A 20,958-nucleotide genomic window follows, 5' to 3' on the forward strand; every position below is an offset into this window, starting at 1 on the left:
CCTCAACTTGGGGCCGCGTCTGCGGAGTGGCCAGCCATGGTGCTCGACCCACGGGGGTGGACTGTCGGAGGGGCCGGCCATGGTGCCTGACCAACGTGGATGTTGGTCTTTAGAAGGGGAGGGTATTGTCATGTCCCACATCGGAAGATGTGGGCGTGCCAATGTAGTATTTAAGTGGGATGACCCTCCCTCCCTAGTAGCCAAGGTTTTCAGGAGGGCATCGGCCTGACTGGGGCCTTGGTTACAGCCGGCCCATGGGCAGGTGGGCAACCCATGCGTGGGTAGGAGAGGGCCCTTGCTTTGGATGGGTGTCGGTTGGGTCTTGGTTGTTAGTGGGTCATAACATTTGGTGCTTTCATTGAGAGTCCAGTGCCCTCAACTTGGGGCCGCGTATGCAGAGTGGCCAGCCATGGTGCTCGACCCACGGGGGTGGGCTGCCGGAGGGGCCGGCCATGGTGCCTGACCAACGTGGACGTTGGTCTCTAGAAGGGGAGGGTATTGTCATGTCCCACATCGGAAGATGTGGGCGTGCCGATGTAGTATTTAAGTGGGATGACCCTCCCTCCCTAGTAGCCAAGGTTTTCAAGAGGGCATGGGCCTGACTGGGGCTTTGGTTACAGCCGGCCCATGGGCAGGTGGGCAGCCCATGCGTGGGTAGGAGAGGGCCCTTGCTTTAGATGGGTGTCGGTTGGGCCTCGGTTGTTAGTGGGTCATAATAGAGACTCACACATGTTTTACCACAAGCAATAAAGTCATTACCCTAAACATATCTCCTACAAATCTATTGTTTCAGACTTTTCCTTTAATACATGAAGCCAACGCTTGCCTTGTCACTATCACTAGACCGCAACATCAGACCTTTCTCTATGAACTTTTACTCTTCTATATTGTAAATCCACACCCCCATAAACATCAACAATATTGTTCGCTTTGGATTGCCCGATTCTCATGGATACATCGGGCCCGCACAACTTTGTTTCTCCTTAGGCCCAAGCAGGTGAGCTAGGCCTAACCCACTCAAGCCCAGGAAAATGCCTTGTAAGTGGTAAGAGGTGGGCTTAGCCCTTATCAAGGGCATAGTCACCGCATTTTTAAATGATGTGGGACTTTTACACTCCCCTCACTTGTGGGCTGGGTTATGCCGGACCCACCAAATGGGGTAGAGGTCATGTCCAACTAGACCAAATTGCTCCGATACCATGTTGTAAATCCACACCCCCAAACTCACCAACAATATTGTCCGCTTTGAATTGTCTGGTTCTCGTGGATACATCGGGTCCGCACGATTTTGTTTCTCCTTAGGCCGAAACAAGTGGGTTAGACTCAACCCACTCAAACCTAGGAAAAGGCTTTGTAAGTGGTAGGAGGTGGGCTTAACCCTTATAAAGGGCATAGTCACCACATCTTTAAACGATGTGAGACTTTTACGTTCTAAGGATTGCATTACATCACCCTACACTTCTCCATCTCTTTTATGCTCTTACCTCCACTGATTTGTCGGAACCTTTCTGCCTGGTACTCAAGGTTTTCGATTGGCACTGAAATGCCAAAATAGGGATAACACTTGAGATTATTAGAAATGCTCAGTTTGCATATTTTACGAATTGTTGATCGTCTTGAATATTCTTTGATTATAAATTCGAACACCTGCCGGACTCATGAAATAGATGAGGGTGACTAAGACTTTCAGAACAAAATTTAGAAAAACTTCGGACTGGACTAGCGCCCGGGCAAGAATATAAGCCCAATGGCTCATAAGCCTGCCCAATACATATCTTTCCATTCCAATTCCAATGCTTTACTGTCCGGCTCAGCACCCAATAGAGACAGGCCCATATCTTAAAATTCTATAAGGCCTGACACACGCAGCTTGGTCCACTTCATTTAGTTCGTTAGATCTTCAGAAGTAATCCTCGCCGTTGAATCCAATCTAAGCCGATTCAGACCACCTTGTACCGGAGATGGCTAAGCCCATTGATTCTGAGTTCTCCCATATCAGCCCAAAACTACTAGTCGTAGCAGCTAATCATGAAAAGCTCATCTCATCTGCTATATTTATTGAAAGCGTAGGAGATATGTAACCGTGATGAGAGAATCCACTAAGAGACTTTTCCAGTTGATGACTTTGCATGCTTGGAATCTATCTTTTATTTTCTTTTTCCTTTTCAAATGCAATCTGATCTGGGTTTCTTGATGTCTGCCACATTGTGTTCAATCCATTCATGCAAACTAATCGAAGGAGGCAACTCAAAGTGGATTCGCAAGACTTTCAACAAACACCTTCTCTGCATGTTTAAACACTATTGATTACAAAACAAAAATGACTTGGCCGAAAAGGACTGATCAGGTGGATTCTACTACTCCTACCATGAGATGGAGAAATATCAGACTCCTGCACGTGCAACATCTTCAATATATCCATCATCTCACACAAGATTTTGGAGGTGTAGGGCACAAACCCTATGATTCCATTCATTTGTCCATTTGAGAGACCTAACTTATTAGAACAACAAAATCTAGTCTAATCCAGCTTTATTTTCCTTTGATTTGCTACATTGAATATATAACGCCCACGTGACACACACCAAATAAAGAAAAAAACATATATATATATATATAAGTATATATATATATATAAAGCAAAAGCAGAGAAAAAGAGGTTTTCACGTGTAAAGAGAGGAAGAAAGTAGTGTTTTTTTTTTTTTTTTGTATGGAAGAAGAAAGTAGTGTTTGTTCATTCTATATGTTATCAACTTTCAATCCTCTAACAATACAAAAATGCTCCATAAAAAGTTTGGATTCTTAATTTTCGTAGGAGACATACAGAAAAAGAAACTATTTGGTATATACGCGTGTGGCTGCACAATTGAGCCTTGTTATTGGACAAAGTGTTTCTTGCGATTTTATATAGGGAAAATTGATGATAAATCCATCTCTTAAAAGTGTTACTCTAATAAAGACACTCTTAAAAGTTTTATTCCATAAAGTTTAAAATATTATTTCATAAAGGACAAAAAGTTAAAATATATGATTTCATTGTCTAAATACCCTCATCTTCATCCTCAAATATGGCACAAAACATGATTCATCTTTGACCTCCATGACTTATTCGACAATTCTATGGCATTTTCAGTGATTTTTCATCCCCATTTTTTTGTATTCGAACTAGATCTACTCATACTCACCATGGGGCTTATAGATCTTATTGTTCTCCTTCGATCTGTCATCACATCATTATTTTCGATATTTTCTGTGATGATTTTTCGTGATGTTTTGGTTCTGATGTGAGATCTGTAGACTACATGTGATATGTTATCTATTTCGATTAATTTGATGTATGTCATAATGTTATCTGTCTTGCTAAATGTTATTTATCTTGTTAAAATGTTATCTGTCCTTAGTGAAATATTATCTGTTTGAAGTTTCAAAAGGACCAAAATCGATAACATATCATAACAGATATAATATCTATAGATTCAGATTCGATTTCAAAGAATATTTACAGATAAAAAAAACATATATAATATTGACAGATACAAAACATACATAATATTATATACAAAATAGATATAATATATGCAGATTCATATCCGATTTTAGATAAAAAAAAAATAGTTCGAAAAAGCAATAAAACCTCAAAGGTGATCCGCCTAGGTTCGTGGAGTTGATTGGTGATGTTGATGGTCACCGGAGTTGGCCGTATTGACCGGATCTAGCTCTTTCTTAAAGGTGGTCGTGATTTCAAGAAGCTTTTCCTACAAATAAAGTGATAATTGATGCCCGGTGATGGCCGGGCTTTGATTGGGCTGACCAAGAGTTTAGGTAGTTCGTTCGTTCGTCGAAAATGATGGTTGGAAGACCAATTTCCAATGGTCAGTGTAAAGTGGATTTTAGGGATATTTTTGTCAACTCAACACAAATATACTTTTTTGTAATGATTTTCCCGTTTTGTCCTTTTTAGAATATATAAGTCTCAAAATGTCTTTTTACTTAATTTTCCCTTATATGTATGGAGTAATTCTCACATAAGGATATCAAATAAGGATCTATGTTAACACTATTGATTTGAAATATATGGAACCCAAAGCAATGGATTCTATTTATTATCTCATTCATCCACAGCATTAAAATATAACCCTTATTTTATATCATCATTTTAGATCTTTATGTGAGAATTCTTATATATGTATGTATATATCTCTTATAAATTAATATATCTCTGCCAATATAATTTAGGCATTGAAGGCACATAAAGGTAGCCGTAGAGGGTATCCCCAAAAGTCAAAAGATACTCACAAATTCGACGGTTCTTGTGATATATATATATTGATTGATGGGACAAAATAGTTTGGTGTATACTCATTACATACTTGGATCATCGGATTCCATCAGTTACCTAGGTATTTTCCCCGATATCCTAAGTAAAATCAATTTTTTAGTGACACGTGGCAGATCATGAATAGGGTAGGTGATGCAGCGCGAACGCATCAAAGACAGATGGCCTTCCTGATATTTGTGTGTCGAATCTAATAGATCCAAATGCGTGTTATTTGCATCACACTGCCCTAGATCAGTAGGGAGTGTTGGAAGGGGATGATATGTTTTGTTTGGGCAGCTGCCTTTTGTATTAGGAGTAAAAGCACGTGACAAGCACGAGAGGTCCCCAAAATTATATAAAAGGATTATCAATCCTTGAATTTGTTCATGATTTTGTACATCCAATAGTGGTATTTTGGTAAACTACTGAATGTGGATCATGGGCCCTGGTAAGGTGAGGGTGGACTACACCCTCCACAGACCAAACCCTATATGCCAGGCTAAGGCTACAAATAAATGTGAGGGGTAGAGAGGGAAAGTTGTTGTGGGGGTAGAAGCACTAACTCCAAAATAGTCCTTATCTTATCATATTTTAAGTGGATCCCACTCTATATTTAACATTGTGGGTCCTACCCATTTCTCTATCATTCCATCAATTGATGATCAAAATATATGGATGATCAAGACATTGGCCCCTCCTCCTTTGACCAAAATATAAATTCAAAATGAATAATCATATTATGACCTCACTAGATCATCCAGTATAAGGGCAAATGCAATGAGAAACAATTTACTGGGCCAATATTTTTGTTGGCCCGGTCCCACCTCTATTACACAAAAAGTCAAGTCAAACACGTATTCTAATACAGCCACATCAGCAAAACACAAATTTCTATACACTTTTTCTTCCCACGCACTTTCTCTTTCCACCCAACCCAACAACATTCCATTCCTCCATATTATCCACAACAAAACTACACCAAAACATCAAATATCAATACATCCACATCAACAAAACACTTATCCCAATACAGCCACATAAGCAAAACACATTTTACAATACAGCCACATCAGCAAAAGACAACATCTTTGTTGGCCCAATACCAATTCACCATTGCATTTGCCCTAAATGCTTGTGTTAGTATAGACAACCAACTGAAATCATATACCACAAGCAGAAGTGATAGGAATCCCAATAAATAGGATTTCAGTCATTTCAGACAATGATATGTCACTCTCTTCAATCACTAAGTTTTGTGGGTCCCTACACTAACATCAATTAAGGGACAAAATCATTTACTGAGATTACTAAGATCTCTGTCATTTTTGCACCACAAGTGATTAATTAGGGAAGGGTCCAAAGAGTAAGTCCTCATAACCCACTATGAATAGGATTGGAGTTGAGGATTTCCTGAAAAGATTGATTGGAATTGTATCAAGCCTAGAGAATATTTGCTTTTATTAAAAAAAATATTGGTTATTTAAAAAATAAATGATCAAGATATTTTGATTTTTGACGTGCAAACAACAATTAAGCAATGAGTAAAGAGAGAACAAATTACTTGGCTTGACAATTTGTTTATCTTCACATGAACAAATGTCTGATTTTTATTATCAATGATAACAATATTTATGTACTTAATGCTAGAAATAATCTCTATTATGCTTGGGAGTATTTTAATGTGTTTGTAGGTGTTCTCATGGTTTAGGGTTTTTCTCAAACCCATGATAGCACATTTTTTAAAAACTAAACTTATGAACACCCTAGAACACATAAAAACTAAACTCCCAAGCACAACCTATAAAGTGTGGTCCACATAACAATCTTTTTTGTTTGATAAGAGTTGAGTTGTGCCACAACTTCTAATAATTACGTACCAATTAAAACATAATAGAATAATGCGAGGTTTTCCTAAACATAAGTGATAGGGATCCAATCATCCCAGTGATTGACATGTCACTCTCTGGTTCAATCACCAATTTTGTAGGGCCCTACATTTACATCAATTAAGGGACAAGATCTATAAATTACTGAGATTATTGCTATCCCTAACATTTTTATTTTCTAAATAAGAACGCGAACTTTGATGGTCGTAAAGCAGCACTTACTAGAAGATCAAGTTCGTAGGATTGTTGGTAAGAAAGTGATGACTCAAGGTATGCAATGTTTCCATATAAATAATTTTATTTATGAATGTATGTGAGATTGAAGATCCTGAATTGATTAATTGTTGAAGACATACATGATTTATGATTTTATTTGCTTATGTATGTCAATTATTTATTTTACACCTTTTTTTTTTAAAGGAAGATCAAAAGACCTTATTGCATTAGTAAAAAATAAATACATATTACCACATCTAGTGATAATTTTCTCAATGCGATGGATAGACGAAACACATCAAGATAAGATCCATCAACAAAACAAAACAAATTAAAACCTATCAATACCAAAGGACACTGGAGGTACTACACCGGGCAGAACACCCATCTCTTCTTCTCCATTGAAGTAGGATTGAAAACAACAAATTTGCATCTGTATAACCAGATCTATCAATTTGAAACTGCATCCAAGACAAATATGACAATTTGAGGCAGTATCAAAGCAGATCTAGAAACAGAAGCAGTTTTGGGTGTAGATTACAAAAGATCGACAATCATCATCATCTTCTTCTCCATTGTCGTACTGATGTTATCAATCGATAAACCGACAAGTAGAAAACGTGGATAACTAAAATTATTCGACAAGTATATTAATGCTACCCCACTAGGGAAAAAAAAAAACAAAGGGAGAGGAGGTGGAGAAGAAAAGATCTCCACCTCCTCCAACCTCACTGTCGATGAAGAGAATTTTGGAGAAGTTGAGAGAATAGGACTCGGCTTTGATGATAGTTATATGTTATATCAATACTATTTTACACCTAAAACTTCCATTTTCAGTCACTATTATTAGGTTGGGACCGAAAGGGATATATATATACAGGGTTCAACTAACATTTCCTTTTCTTAACTACTCTGTTCAAATGTCATAGGTTATCTATCAGATGGACTGAGACAAATATCCATATATACTATTTGAACTGCTAAAATGGTATGTGTTGGAATCATACCTAATTAATTAATTAAACAATTAATTTCTTCAGTTTATTTAGAATCTGCATTTGTGCATGTGGGGTTACAGTTAGAGTGAGATTATGTTGTATTTAATTATGTCGGGTTCACCACTTTAGTGCACAAATTTGTTTTTTGTAAAATTTTGAAAAAATTACAAATGCGTAGAATTTAGTTCAACGAATCTAATGATATTTTTTTTTCGAAATAAAAATAAAAATTTATCCTAATGGAAGCATCGAATATTTTGAAATTATATTCGATCGCAATGAATTTGATTATATATCATTGAATTCGTAATACTAAATACTACACATTTATGATTTTTGCAAAAAAAATTGGTGCACTAGTTAGATGACCTGTGCATAATGTACAGGCCCTCCCCCAAGCCTTCTTAATCGCATTATGAAGTTATCATACTGTATTATGCATGCCAACTCATGCAAATCAGAAGCAAATTAATCATCATGATATATATATATATATATATGTTATAAACCTGACTATATTAAGTTATCCAATGAATTGAGTAATTGTGGCCCGTAGGCGCTGAGGATCACCATAAAGATAGAGTACAATCAAGAGTATTAAAAAAAACCTAAGAAAACACAAACACTAAAACGGAAATCGCCCAAACGGTTGGACGAGAAACAAAGTTGACCATTTAATCTTATTATTGATTTCTCTAGGTATGTATTATTTTATTAATTTGCATATATACATACATAGACTTTGTAAAGCGAAGCCGAACAAAAACGTTAGTGACGAGCTCATCATTAGTCTCAAGGTTCTTTAATTCCTTGCCCCACCAATGAAGAAAAGAATCTAAGCAAGTAGGTCAAGGAAGGAAGGAAACACAAAAGGGGAAAGATATAGAGAAGATGAAAATCCTCTTTCACTTATCTAAAATAGGAGTGTTACGGATCTTAATAATTGGGATTCCAATTATCTTATTTACTGAGGTGTATGTACAAGATTTAATATGCATGTAGAGCCCATTACATGCATATTAAATCTTGTATATACATCTCAACAATCGGGATCTTTTATCTTTTTCGTATCCAAAACCAAAAATCATATCATATTACTATTTGTCGAAGTAAAAACCCAGGAAAAACTCACTTTACGACATTTGGATACCCACAAATTTTACCTTTTGTCATTTCATTAAATTCCACTTGAGTTAAGACATCTATTTCTCTAATGAATGGGGGTCCATTTTTGTTCATTTACATGCAGTAGCAGCAGCACTGCTAGGTTCGTCAATTATCCGAATTTGCTTTCTGCGTCTGCTCAATTATTAAAGCCCCACTACAACATATATGCATGATTTTCTTCATAATAAGCTCCAAATTAAGTGTATATATATGATGATGACCTACCTAGCTTTGGATCCTAAAATCATTGCCATATATATTATATACCTAAACCCAACTAATTCAAGACTACTAAACATCATCTGCCCTCCACAAGTCAAAACCTAATATATATATATATATACACATGTGTGTGGATAAATAAAATGACACGTGTCAGGTCAGCATGACACGTGGTATGGAGAAAGAAAAATGTATGTCCAGCTTTCTGGAAATATCGTACTAGGGAAGAAGCTGGGAAATGATCTCTATCAGCCCCAGGAATAATACCTCAAGCTAACATTCAAACGTGAAGAAGATCAGGGATCAGGACGGATTTGATCCTACCTACCATGACACTCCACGTCATTCCTACCATGATAGATGGCATACAGAGGGATGACTTCCCAGAGACAACCCAAAAAAGGGGAACGTGAGAATTCATACCAGCCTAATAACCATGCATTATCTAGGGAAGAACCTAGACTCAACCCAGAGAGTGAAGACTTCCTAACGACAACCTAGAAATCATGAAGAATTCTCATATGACAACGAGTGATCAAAATGGATCCTCGTATCACAACCTCAACGTCAAGATCTCAACAACTTGAACAATTGGGACATGAAAAATCGCAACATATATGATCTACAACACTATAAAAAGAGGATGACCAGACCCATCCTAGGTATGCTCTCACAACAGAGATATTTGACTAGTAATTTGCTTTGAATAAGATTACTGACTTGAACGACGGAGTGTTCCTGAGCCACGAAGGGTCGCCCTCTCCCTTGCTCTTGCAAGATTCAAGAATGCTTGTCGCTTCGTCAGCCCTCTCAACAGCTGACGTGTGGATCGTTCAGATTTTTGCATCCACAATATGTATGTATGTATATAGTACTCTATAGATGGGTATGAACAAAGTAAATGCATTGTGTGCCAGCATTGAAAATTAGAGACCTTATTCGTATTTGTGTAAGTTTCAAGGAAAGAAGGATCTCTATGGCAATTATTGGAGATACGAAAAGGATTGACACATATTGTATGTGCTAAATTCTCAAACATATTGGTTCCACGGTCCACTCTTCATTATTCTTAATTAATTTCAATCATTTATTTTCAATTTTAATTCTATATACTCATCATATTTTCATCAATTTCTATTAAATCCATATCCTTTCTTACTATTTCAAACCATGACTTGGATGTCATGAGAAACTAGTTCCTAGTTTAGTTTGTGGAGAAATTCCACTTGTTCTCTGTAATTCTTTGGTAGTTAATAAATTGAGAGATTCTACGTTAGCCCCAAAGGATATCAATGTTATTTATCTTGTTTTGCTTTATATTCGATTTAAACCAAGCCCAGTCCTATCATCTTTTGTACCCAAAGCGGTATGGCAAGTGATGCTCTATTGAAAAAAAATGACGCCCTTGACTCTTGTCTCTTGGTGTTGCTCAGTAAATTCGAATTCAGGTGACTGTAGAGGAAATAATAATGTAATCAACAACAGTTTTCTATCACCTATGTAAACTAACACATATATACATATATATGTGGTGCGTCTTGGGCCAGTCTGGTGCCCAAAGTGCTAGCTTTGGTTGTTTGGTGTAAGGTGGGCTCTAATTTAAACCCTAACTATCTGCATCACCCGTAAATTCAAACTCAATATATGTTTCGAGCTGAGTATTCACCTACTTGTAGATTATTCCTAATCCTAAAACCCTAAGCTCGATTCAGGGTCAACTATATGTTGATGTACCATTAAATCATAAATTGAAAAAAATTAAAACTTTCAAAACGAATTAATTCATATGTTTATTTGATGGAGTATGTCATGCTTCATGACAATTAGAGGCATGAACAAATTAAGAGATGCCATGGTGAACCCTAAACTGGCCATATATAAAAGTGAAAAGGTTGTGTTGATGTCAAATTATTGCAAGTGGAGGCATCGAGTACCCCCCTAATCCCCCTATTGAAAGCACTAGAGAACCCTAAACTCTCAAAAAAGGCATTTTCCGTCTGAGGCTTTGTTGCCTTGGTCCACAACTCATTCTTATACTTATCTACACAAATTAAAGATCCCTTTCTTCTTTCTTTTATATATACAAACTAAACGCATTTAGTGCAAAGAGGCCTTCTCCTACAAAGTATATTAAATCATTAATATACAACACCCCACTAAATAATTGGATCTAGATTTATGATTACGTTGTTAAAGGTTCGTTTGGTTTATTTTATGTTTTATCTATTCCCATATATGTTCTTTTTCTCAGAATGTCATTTTTCATTTTTTGTTTTTCGTATTTTCTAAAATTGACAATCAAATGTATTTTTAGAGTTGACTGAAAAATTAAGACCCAATATTTACAATTTTATTTACATAATTTCATATAAATAGTGGAAATGTGAGGAAATAAAGGTGATGGTTGTACAACAATGGGGGTTCCCAATTGAGGGACATGGATGGAACATATTCCGAATTTTGATTCTCATGGAAAAGACCGAAGTGGGGGGTCAAAATCTATTCACTAATCATTACTTCTCCCACTATAAGTTAAAAAAACGCCTAATTAAAGTTTTTTTAAAAAAAATATCGCATTAAAAAAAAAGTAGACTTATATTATCCTTGATTAATTGGTCGACACCACATCTCCCACGTTCATTTGTCCACTTTTTCATTTGGTCAAACTGTTTAGTCACCAACCAAAAATTAATTGGGTGATTTTGCGGAATTCATGAATAATATATATATATATATGGAATTTTCTTATGTGAATAAAAAATATGAATTAACTTTGTAAATTTGTTTTTAAACACTCTTTTGATGTGTTTTATTATATAACCAATGAATTTTATATTCACAAAATTGATTCACATTTTTGATTTATATATATATGTATTGGAAGAAGTGGAGAGTAGGGTTTGTGTAATGTGTGTTTGGCCGGGGAAGCGGGCCAAGAAAAGAAGCCTCACAAAGCCGACAAATCCCCGTTGAACGCGAAAACCTGTGGATTCTGCAAGATTATGAGCTACACATTTTCCCATTTTACATGCATTTTTCTCTCAACCCAAACACCCTTGTGGAGCCTCCACCACCACCACCACCACCTCGATATGTTCTAAAAGAAGACTTCTAAAATAGTTATTAATTCATTAGTCATGTCTTCCTATACAATGTTTGTAGTTATTAATCATTAATGTTTATGTCTTCATGTACAATGTTTATTGATAGTACTTATTTATGGGTAATGAAGGGGCACCAAACAAGAATGATTAATTAGGCTCAACAAATTACACTATATATCACCTAAAACATAGTTCGTTCATAAATTTTATAGGAAGCCAAAATTTATCGTCAACATAAAATGCTCCCTCTTATTTTTGTCTACTCAATTAGTTGTTTGTTGAGGATAATTATGTCTTCCTATAAAATAGGAGTAAAACTTATTAATAAGCTATTTTTCAGGTGAGATTGTTATTAATCATTGTTTATGTCTTCCTATACAATGTTTATAGTTATTAATCATTGTTTATGTCTTTGTAGACAATGTCTATTAATTGATAGTTATTTATGCGTAATGAAGGGCACCAGATAAGAATGTTTCAACTAACTCCACTATATATCACTTAAAACATAGTTCAATCATAAATTTTATTGAAAATCTGTAGAAATTCTGGCCCCCATTATCTTCCTCCTAAATGACCTATTAGAGGGAAAGAGTGCATGCTATTATAAATTTATATACAGAATTTTTGCTGGGTTATTACCCGATGTGGGACTTTTGTCCAACACCCCCCGCACTCGTGGGGGGCATCTTTGCCCAAGGCCCAACGAGTGGACGTCTTACTGAGGACCATTGCACACCTGCTCCGATACCATGCATAAATTCTGGGCTCCCATTGTCTTCCCCCTAAAAGGCCTATTAGAGGGAAGGAGGACTTGCTATTATATACATGATTTTTACTGGGTTATTACCCGATGTGGGACTTTTGTCCAACAAAACCAAAATTACCCTCAACAGAAAACCCTCCCTCTTATTTTTTGTCTTTTATACTGGTCGTCCATGCGTTTCAGGACTCTATTCACTAGTGTAAATAACTCAATTAGTTATTTTTTGAGGAATAAAAATTATTAATAAGATATTTTTTGAGTGAGGTAATGGAGTTAGTTGATTCTAATTAATCATCCGTCTTTGTCGCACACCAATTGTTACAAATCACACCCTCATACACATCAATAATATTGTCCGTTTTGGGTTATTCGGTTCTCAATGATACATCGAGCCCCACGACTTTGTTCCTCCTTATCCTAACTACTAAGGACCGAAGCTCATAAGTTAAAGCCCAACTCATTTGGGCTAAGAAAAGGCCTTGTTATTGTAATGAGGGACGACTTGATCTTATAAAGGTAAGACCCCGTATCTTTTTCCGATGTGATACTTAACACCTGTTATTTACAAACAATTACGGTGCCCAAAATTTCAAGCTTTTACTACTAAAGAGAGGGAACAAAAAGGAATAATATTTGATTTTTAGATGTGCGTCAAAAATTAAAGATCGTCTTTGGTCAACAAAAAATAAAAAGAAGAAAAAGGGGGGGGGGGGGGGTTGGATCCTAAGTCGGAGAAATAGTGTTGGACATGAAAGTGTGGGTCCGGCCCGCCGATAATAGGCCACTCGTAGCCGTTTGATTAAAATACGGCATGCTGTCCCATGATGAGCCGACGGCGAAATGGGCTTACGCGCGTGTTTTCTTTAAAAGCGTGCTTAAGAACTCGTGGCTGGAGCCATCATGGTTCGGCCGGCTGCACCTGAGTCAGTCCTTCACAGTCGCACTCAATTAAATTTATGCTCTAATTAGAGGGGAAAAAAAAAACAGCGACAATAATTTATGGTATTATTAGGAGGTTATATTGATTGGGTTTAGCAGCCCAATATGCAAATACCCTATCGTCTCTCTCATGGTCATAGATGTCAAAATAGGGATTTAGATCATAAGATTCTACGATCTTACGATCTTATGTCAATAAAATGATCCGGATAGGTATAAAATAGCAAATCTAGTAAGATAGTATGATCTTAGCTCCCTAGGAGTTCAGGATCTTGGAAGTCTCGGAATCGTAGAGGAATTTGTATAAGCACCGTCTTAGACTTCTCTTTGGCTTCTAATTTTCTCTGATTTCCTGTTAATTAATTAGAGAGGGATAAAAAGATATTTTAGGGAGGGACGTTGCAAATAATCCTAAATTAGATTTCAGGGATAAAAACAATTATTTTTTAGTTAGGTTAGGGATATATCGTTGAACTTATCAATAGTTTGCCACATAGGTGTCACACATGCATTTTCTGACCTCAATCTCACTTGAAGGACGAAAGGAGTACTTTTCCATTGTTAGGACACGAAATTGGGGAAAAAAAGAAGAAACTTGGAGACGAAAATGAAACCACCTATATAGTTGAAGGATGAAAAGTTATATTTTGCCAATCAAATCTAATAATTATATTAAGGTTAATGATAGATGAACATTATTTGCATCCTATTTTTTACTAAGTACATCCTATTAACCCTTTAAAAACACACTAGAGTGGGGTGTATTTAGTAAAAAGTGGGGTACAAATAATGTTCATCTTAATGATAATGTGTTTCTTAAAGATACTTGTTAAGGATTCACCATGACATATGACATTATGTGTGTGATGAATACTCTTTCACCTAATTTTTAATACTGAAAATACAAAAAAAAATTTCAGATTTCAATACACTTTCTTTATCCTTATTTAGTGCTCTTAGGGTACACATTATCATTTTCCTTATATATCGTGTTCTAAAGGTACACATTATCATTTTTCTTATAAAATGGAATTAATAGGGAAATTAAATTCTCTTACTTATTACTGGGATTTGGATCCGATCTCATTTACAATCCTTGCATGTATGGATGGATGTATTTTGATGAGCTATGATATTTTGACATTTATGTGGAGTATAGGGAATTTTGGTTTCCAAAGCCCAAAAGAAAAACACAGAGCAATTATATATATATATTTATGAATTACGTTTTAAAGTGAGTTATTAAAATGAAATCCTAACTTTTATGATTCATTTTTAAAAGGTACAAAATATTTTTTAAAAATAAATATATTTGTGTTTTGATTATAAGCACATAAAGGCTATATGTCACTCATCTTAATAGAAGAGAGTATCGTTTTGTGTATATATGTAAGAGGAAAAGGGGTCTTTTTCTTCAACCTCTGCTGAAGACCCATTGAAAGAAGCGGAGAATTTTATTGTTTCAACTCTCCTGCTTCTGAGCTACTCGCCGTCGTTGGGGTTCAGTACTGCGCCTTTTGTCTGTGCAGAGTGGCTGCATTAAACAGAGGAGCTTGTACTCAGAGATTCGTAGCGGAGATCTTTAATTCGTGTAAATTATCGGCCATTTTAAGTCAAAATCTTATACTGAAGAACTCATAAACTCTCTCTCTCTCTGTGCCTTTCGTTTCTTTTTCATTCTGAAATTAAGGAAAAACCTGCGACACTTTCTTCTTATTATACTCTGTTTTGGGTTAACAGACATCTCCGCAGCTACTTCAATCCGAAATAGAAATAGAGACATAAAGAACAAGGTTAGTTCAATGTTAATAATACTGGGTTTTTCTTCAATTCAGTCTTGTCAGTGAAAAAAACATGTCAGTTCTTCTTTGTTTTCGCACCTTTTTTTGGAAATTTGGGAAGGGAATTTCTGTTGTATCTGGATCTGAGGTCTTTTCAATGATGGTTGTTTTTTCTTTTCCTTTTGTCTGATTGAGTGTCTTTTTTTTTTTTTATATGTTTCAAATCTGTCAGAATTTGGTCGTCGCCTATAGAGCAAAACAAAGACAACAATGTTGCCTCAGAAGCAAGCAGAGGAAGCAATAGTGGTGTCCAGCTTCACCGAAGCAGAGCATGATCAAGGCAAGGAAGCAGAAGACACCCAACTTGAAAATGAGTCCATAATTGGCGTCAAGAGCCTCCTCTGGCATGGTGGCTCTGCTTGGGACGCCTGGTTCAGCTGTGCTTCCAATCAAGTACTTATTCAACCATTACTATCCATTTTTTTACATCATACCCAGCTTGTGATTAGTCAAATTCTTCACATGAAACTAACCAATCTTTGTTTTGTGATAATTTCAGGTGGCACAAGTGTTGTTGACACTGCCTTACTCTTTCTCCCAACTGGGTATGCTATCAGGGATCATACTGCAAATCTTCTATGGCCTATTGGGAAGCTGGACAGCCTACCTGATTAGTGTCCTGTATGTTGAATACAGAAGCAGAAAAGAGAAAGAGAACGTTAGCTTCAAGAATCATGTCATACAGGTTTGTTTCTGTTTCTCTCTTATTCAAGAGCTACCACCACCATTGATTCCTGATCTTCTAGTTAAAATCTCTCTCTCAAAGCTACAGAGTTGGACCAAGTTAAAACCCTTTTTTGCCCTGCAGTGGTTTGAAGTACTAGATGGGTTGTTGGGTCCATACTGGAAGGCATTGGGTCTAGCCTTCAACTGTACTTTCCTCCTCTTTGGATCTGTAATTCAACTAATAGCCTGTGCTAGGTAACACCTTTAATCATGTTTATACCCAAATAAGGTAAAATCACAACTGGGTTTGACTCAATTTTGACATCTCTGTTTTGTTTCCCTAGTAACATTTACTACATCAATGATAACTTGGACAAGAGGACATGGACATATATCTTTGGAGCCTGCTGTGCCACAACAGTGTTCATTCCTTCCTTTCATAATTACCGTATTTGGTCATTCCTGGGCCTTGGAATGACCACTTACACTGCTTGGTACTTGACCATAGCCGCCGCTGTTCATGGACAGGTACAAAAGAACAGAACTTTCACCTACTTCGTAATTGTAATTCGCTAAACAGTTTAGCTTCTGTAACCAATTCAGGCTGAAGGAGTCGTACACTCTGGACCAAAAAAGCTGGTTCTGTACTTTACCGGCGCCACCAATATACTCTACACATTCGGTGGACACGCCGTCACTGTGTAAGTCTTCTATCCTCTTTTACTGTTTTTCGTTTCCACTCGGCTTCTGTTTGTAGCGTTTGCCCGCCGTCTTGGGGTTCGAGACCCACAGACAAAATTATGCAAAATTATTGTTTTGTTCCCCTTCTCGTATTTTACCAAACTAAAAGTACATAAAAAGAAGAGTAAACTAAAAACAAAAAATGATTAATATCCGAGCATCTTGTTATTCCAATTATCAAGAGCGTCTAAGTTAGACGAACAAGATTTAAGAGAATTTGTAAACTCTATATGATGCATAGAAAATTTTATTTTATGCGCACATCTTAATAATAATTGGAGATAACTAAGATACCAGTTACTAGATCCCTATTATAACTTAACTAAAAAAAGTCATATTCTTTAGTCTCCGTTTGATCTTGTCCTTAATCATGTCGTCTTATTTGTATATATGTGAGAATTAACTCCTTATCATAATCTTATTACGCCTTAATCATACAAATTATTGGAATCCAAGGAGCTTAAGGAGATGTTAGTAATTTTTTGTATTTTTTTACCATTGAAATTAATAATTAATAAGATATTATGTAAATTATTTTCCAGGGAAATTATGCATGCCATGTGGAAGCCCCAAAAGTTCAAGTACATATACTTGATGGCTACACTCTATGTTTTCACACTAACGCTTCCGTCGGCTGCTTCCGTTTACTGGGCGTTTGGGGATGAGTTGCTCAACCATTCAAACGCCTTCTCCCTCCTTCCCAAGTCACGCTGGCGTGACGCCGCCGTTATCTTAATGCTCATCCACCAGGTCTGTAAACTAATGGAAATTGTTCTCTTTCTTGTTTTTTACATTTACTGGAATCTGACAGTAAAAAGTCAAAAACTTTGGATCTGGGTTGCAGTTTATTACATTTGGGTTTGCATGTACACCTCTGTACTTTGTGTGGGAGAAGGTGATTGGAATGCATGACACAAAGAGCATATGTTTAAGAGCACTAGCAAGGCTGCCTGTGGTGATTCCAATATGGTTCTTGGCCATTATCTTCCCATTCTTTGGGCCTATAAATTCTGCTGTTGGTGCTCTTTTGGTTAGCTTCACTGTCTACATTATCCCATCCCTAGCACATATGCTCACCTACAGAAAAGCATCTGCTAGACAGGTAAAACTGAACTTTTACTTAAAGCCCACAATTTGTGATTATCTTGATTGGGTAGGGGTGTATTGGTCAACAAAGAGATTTTGGTTGAGATGTGAAATTAATTATGATGACTTCTTATAAATATGAGAGGATACAAGTTCAACTCACACACCCAACAATTTCAACATTATTTCTCACATGGGTTTCGGTCCGATCTTTTCTCTCGCCAACATGAAAGGAACTGGGGATTCGCCAAATTCCATGAGGGATGGTGCCAGCTTAGTGTACAAGGAGAGCATTTAGACCTGGATTTGGAAATATTGAGATGGTGGCATGTCCTATTCATTTAGGGAGTGTTGTACTCTTGTCTCCGAATGAGCTGGCTGACTTGACTAAACCCTAATTTATTTTGTTCAGTACTATAGTGCACTACAGTATCCAGTAACTTTGTCAAGTACTTGACAGAATAAAAAAGAATAATGAATTCAACCTAATTACTCAATCTTTGACCGGTTTAATCTCTAATCATATGATCTAACGTCTTTGTTTGGTTACTCTTGTTGTTGCAGAACGCTGCAGAGAAGCCGCCTCCATTTTTACCGAGCTGGACAGCCATGTACGTGGTTAACATATTTGTGGTGGTTTGGGTGTTTGTGGTTGGTTTTGGGTTCGGGGGATGGGCCAGCATGACCAACTTTGTGAGGCAAGTGAACACTTTTGGGCTCTTCGCTAAGTGCTATCAATGCAAGCCACCGACACCGCCAGGAACCGCACCACCTCTGCATCACTGATGAGTGCCGAGCCTAATCTCAAAAAGAGCTAGCCCACATAGTTAAGCTGAACCCAGTCTCATTTTTTGTATCATACATGGGGATGTGATCATGTGTGTTTGATTTCCTTCTATCTTTTTTTTAAATATATATTTTATATGTTAAATTCAGTTTTTTTAATTTTATTTTATAAAATAGTGTGTTGAAGTTGTGATGATTCCTTTGCTGTAAAAAAAGTATAGGCTAATGAAATCAAATACATATATATGTTTTAGGGTTTTTATTTTCTCCACCTTTAATGTGTTTGGGATATTATAAAATTTTGTTCTTGCTTTATGTCAAAATGCTTGTGATGTCATTATAACAAGCATGTCGGCATGGGTTCCATCATAGGAATTTTTTAAATGCGGTATGGCTTCATAGATGATTGAACACTTGGCCATAATCTAACTACTTTCTCTTCAAATTTAGGGTGTAAAAAATCTTGTTCAAGAGTTTGATTATAAGTTGACACATTTGGTTATACCATTAGTCTTTGTGCATCTAAGTGCATGAGGTCGGATGACTATAAGTTATGGCAGTCAAACCCGGGTTTAGAACCGGTTCAGGGGTTCCAAAGAGGCCGTTGAGTCGGGGGTTTCTTGGTATTATAAAAGGGGAAAAAAAATAAAATTGACACACTATTTCCAAGCACGCCGGTCCTCATCCCAATTAGTCTTTTTGACGAATTTGCGCGTGTCCAACTTGAATTTATGCTTGTTGAATTGTTTTCGGTTACCAAAAAATTTAAAAAAATATATAAAGAGATGGTTGTATTGCATATTTGTATGTGAACTATTTAATGGATCCATTTTGAATTAGATTCCGTTGTGGAAGTGGGCCGCGGGCCCGGGAACATTTCACATGGGTTGCACGTTAGGTCATATGCTTGTCACGTGCTACTCTTCACTCCTAAAGTATTCTCCTTATTAATTTCACATGTTAACATGCGTGAACCTTATACGGTAATTGAACCCACAAATCAAAATTTCTTTAAAAATTAAAAAATGCTAGGAATCTCAGTCATTCCAATAGTGGATCTTGTCCCTTAATTAATGTAAGTGTAAGGTCCATAAAACCTGATGATTGAACCAAAGAATGACACATCTATTATTGATATGATTGAGATCCCTATCACTTCTGTTAAGAAATTCTGTGTACAAACCCCTTTGACTAATCTATACTTCAAAACTTAATTAATTTCTTATTGTTCAGCTTCACATGCATCCAATTTTAGATGCCTAATTCTTGTTTCTTTTGAAATTATTGAACAAAAAGTGTGCTAATGTCCCCTTTAATTTGACAGTGCTGATCACTGACTGAAGCAAGCTTTGAAATCAAGCACGATTGCTTGTCTCTCACTTTAGAGTTTTCTACACGTAATTGCTGATTAGCTCAAGGTTAGGTATAATCCAACTAAAAGTTTCAATTGGGGCAAGTAAGAATTGACATGTATTGGTCAATGTGAAAGATTAAGGTAAGTGGGTATTGATATTGTGGTTGGTTTAGTGATTTGGTAATCACATTTATGTCAAAACTCAAGCAAAGAAAAGAACATGTTTGCATGTAATAGTACTTAAGTAGTTGGAAGTTTTGATACATACCCTACAACATTTCATTGCTTGAACGTTAATCTTAGTCACATAGCTCAAATAATTGGAGTTAGGTTAGTCATTAATACGATTGATAAGTTTGGCATTATGTACATATTACCAAAACTGAATTACTTGATTACGGGTACTTCAATTTATAATTAATTTATAATCACTAGGGTGATAGCCTAGTTGATGAATTTTTTTGGAGCCAAACCGTATGTACTTGAAAGGTCTGCTATTCGATTATCACTGGGCTTTTTGCCTACTTACCATGTCATCAAGTGAGAAATTTTCTGTGCGTACAAAACCTGACGGCCCGAGTTTGAACCCATATTGAATGTCACAAAAGTAAGTTTGTATGATACCGTTTTCAATTACTAAAAAAAAACAGAGAGAAAATTAAGGATAAGTCCCTCATTAGAAAGTTTTGTTTCAATAAGGACACTCTTAAAAGTCTTATTCCATAAAATCCATGTAGTTTGAATTAATATTCCAAGAAGAACAAAAAGTCAAAATATATAATTTTATTGCCTAAAATACCCTTATCTTCATCCTTAAACATGACACATGCCTCCTGCACATGATTCATCTTGGACCTCCGCCGGAAGC

The 20,958-nt window shown here is 36.4% G+C and overlaps 1 protein-coding gene across 1 annotated transcript; it reads left to right on the forward strand.

Moving 5' to 3' along the window:
* Positions 1 to 14,979: 14,979 nt before the first annotated feature.
* Positions 14,980 to 19,007, forward strand: LOC119998109 (auxin transporter-like protein 2). The gene is made up of 10 exons (XM_038845336.1): positions 14,980 to 15,207; positions 15,357 to 15,409; positions 15,630 to 15,850; positions 15,957 to 16,142; positions 16,266 to 16,378; positions 16,468 to 16,651; positions 16,727 to 16,824; positions 17,407 to 17,614; positions 17,709 to 17,966; positions 18,515 to 19,007. The coding sequence occupies exons 3-10, from the start codon at positions 15,668 to 15,670 to the stop codon at positions 18,734 to 18,736; spliced, it is 1,452 nt and encodes a 483-aa protein (XP_038701264.1). The 5' UTR covers positions 14,980 to 15,207; positions 15,357 to 15,409; positions 15,630 to 15,667; the 3' UTR covers positions 18,737 to 19,007.
* The last annotated feature ends 1,951 nt before the right edge of the window (positions 19,008 to 20,958 follow it).

The sequence above is a fragment of the Tripterygium wilfordii genome, chromosome 5 (genome assembly GCF_013401445.1).
Source record: "Tripterygium wilfordii isolate XIE 37 chromosome 5, ASM1340144v1, whole genome shotgun sequence".
Lineage (NCBI taxonomy): Eukaryota > Viridiplantae > Streptophyta > Magnoliopsida > Celastrales > Celastraceae > Tripterygium > Tripterygium wilfordii.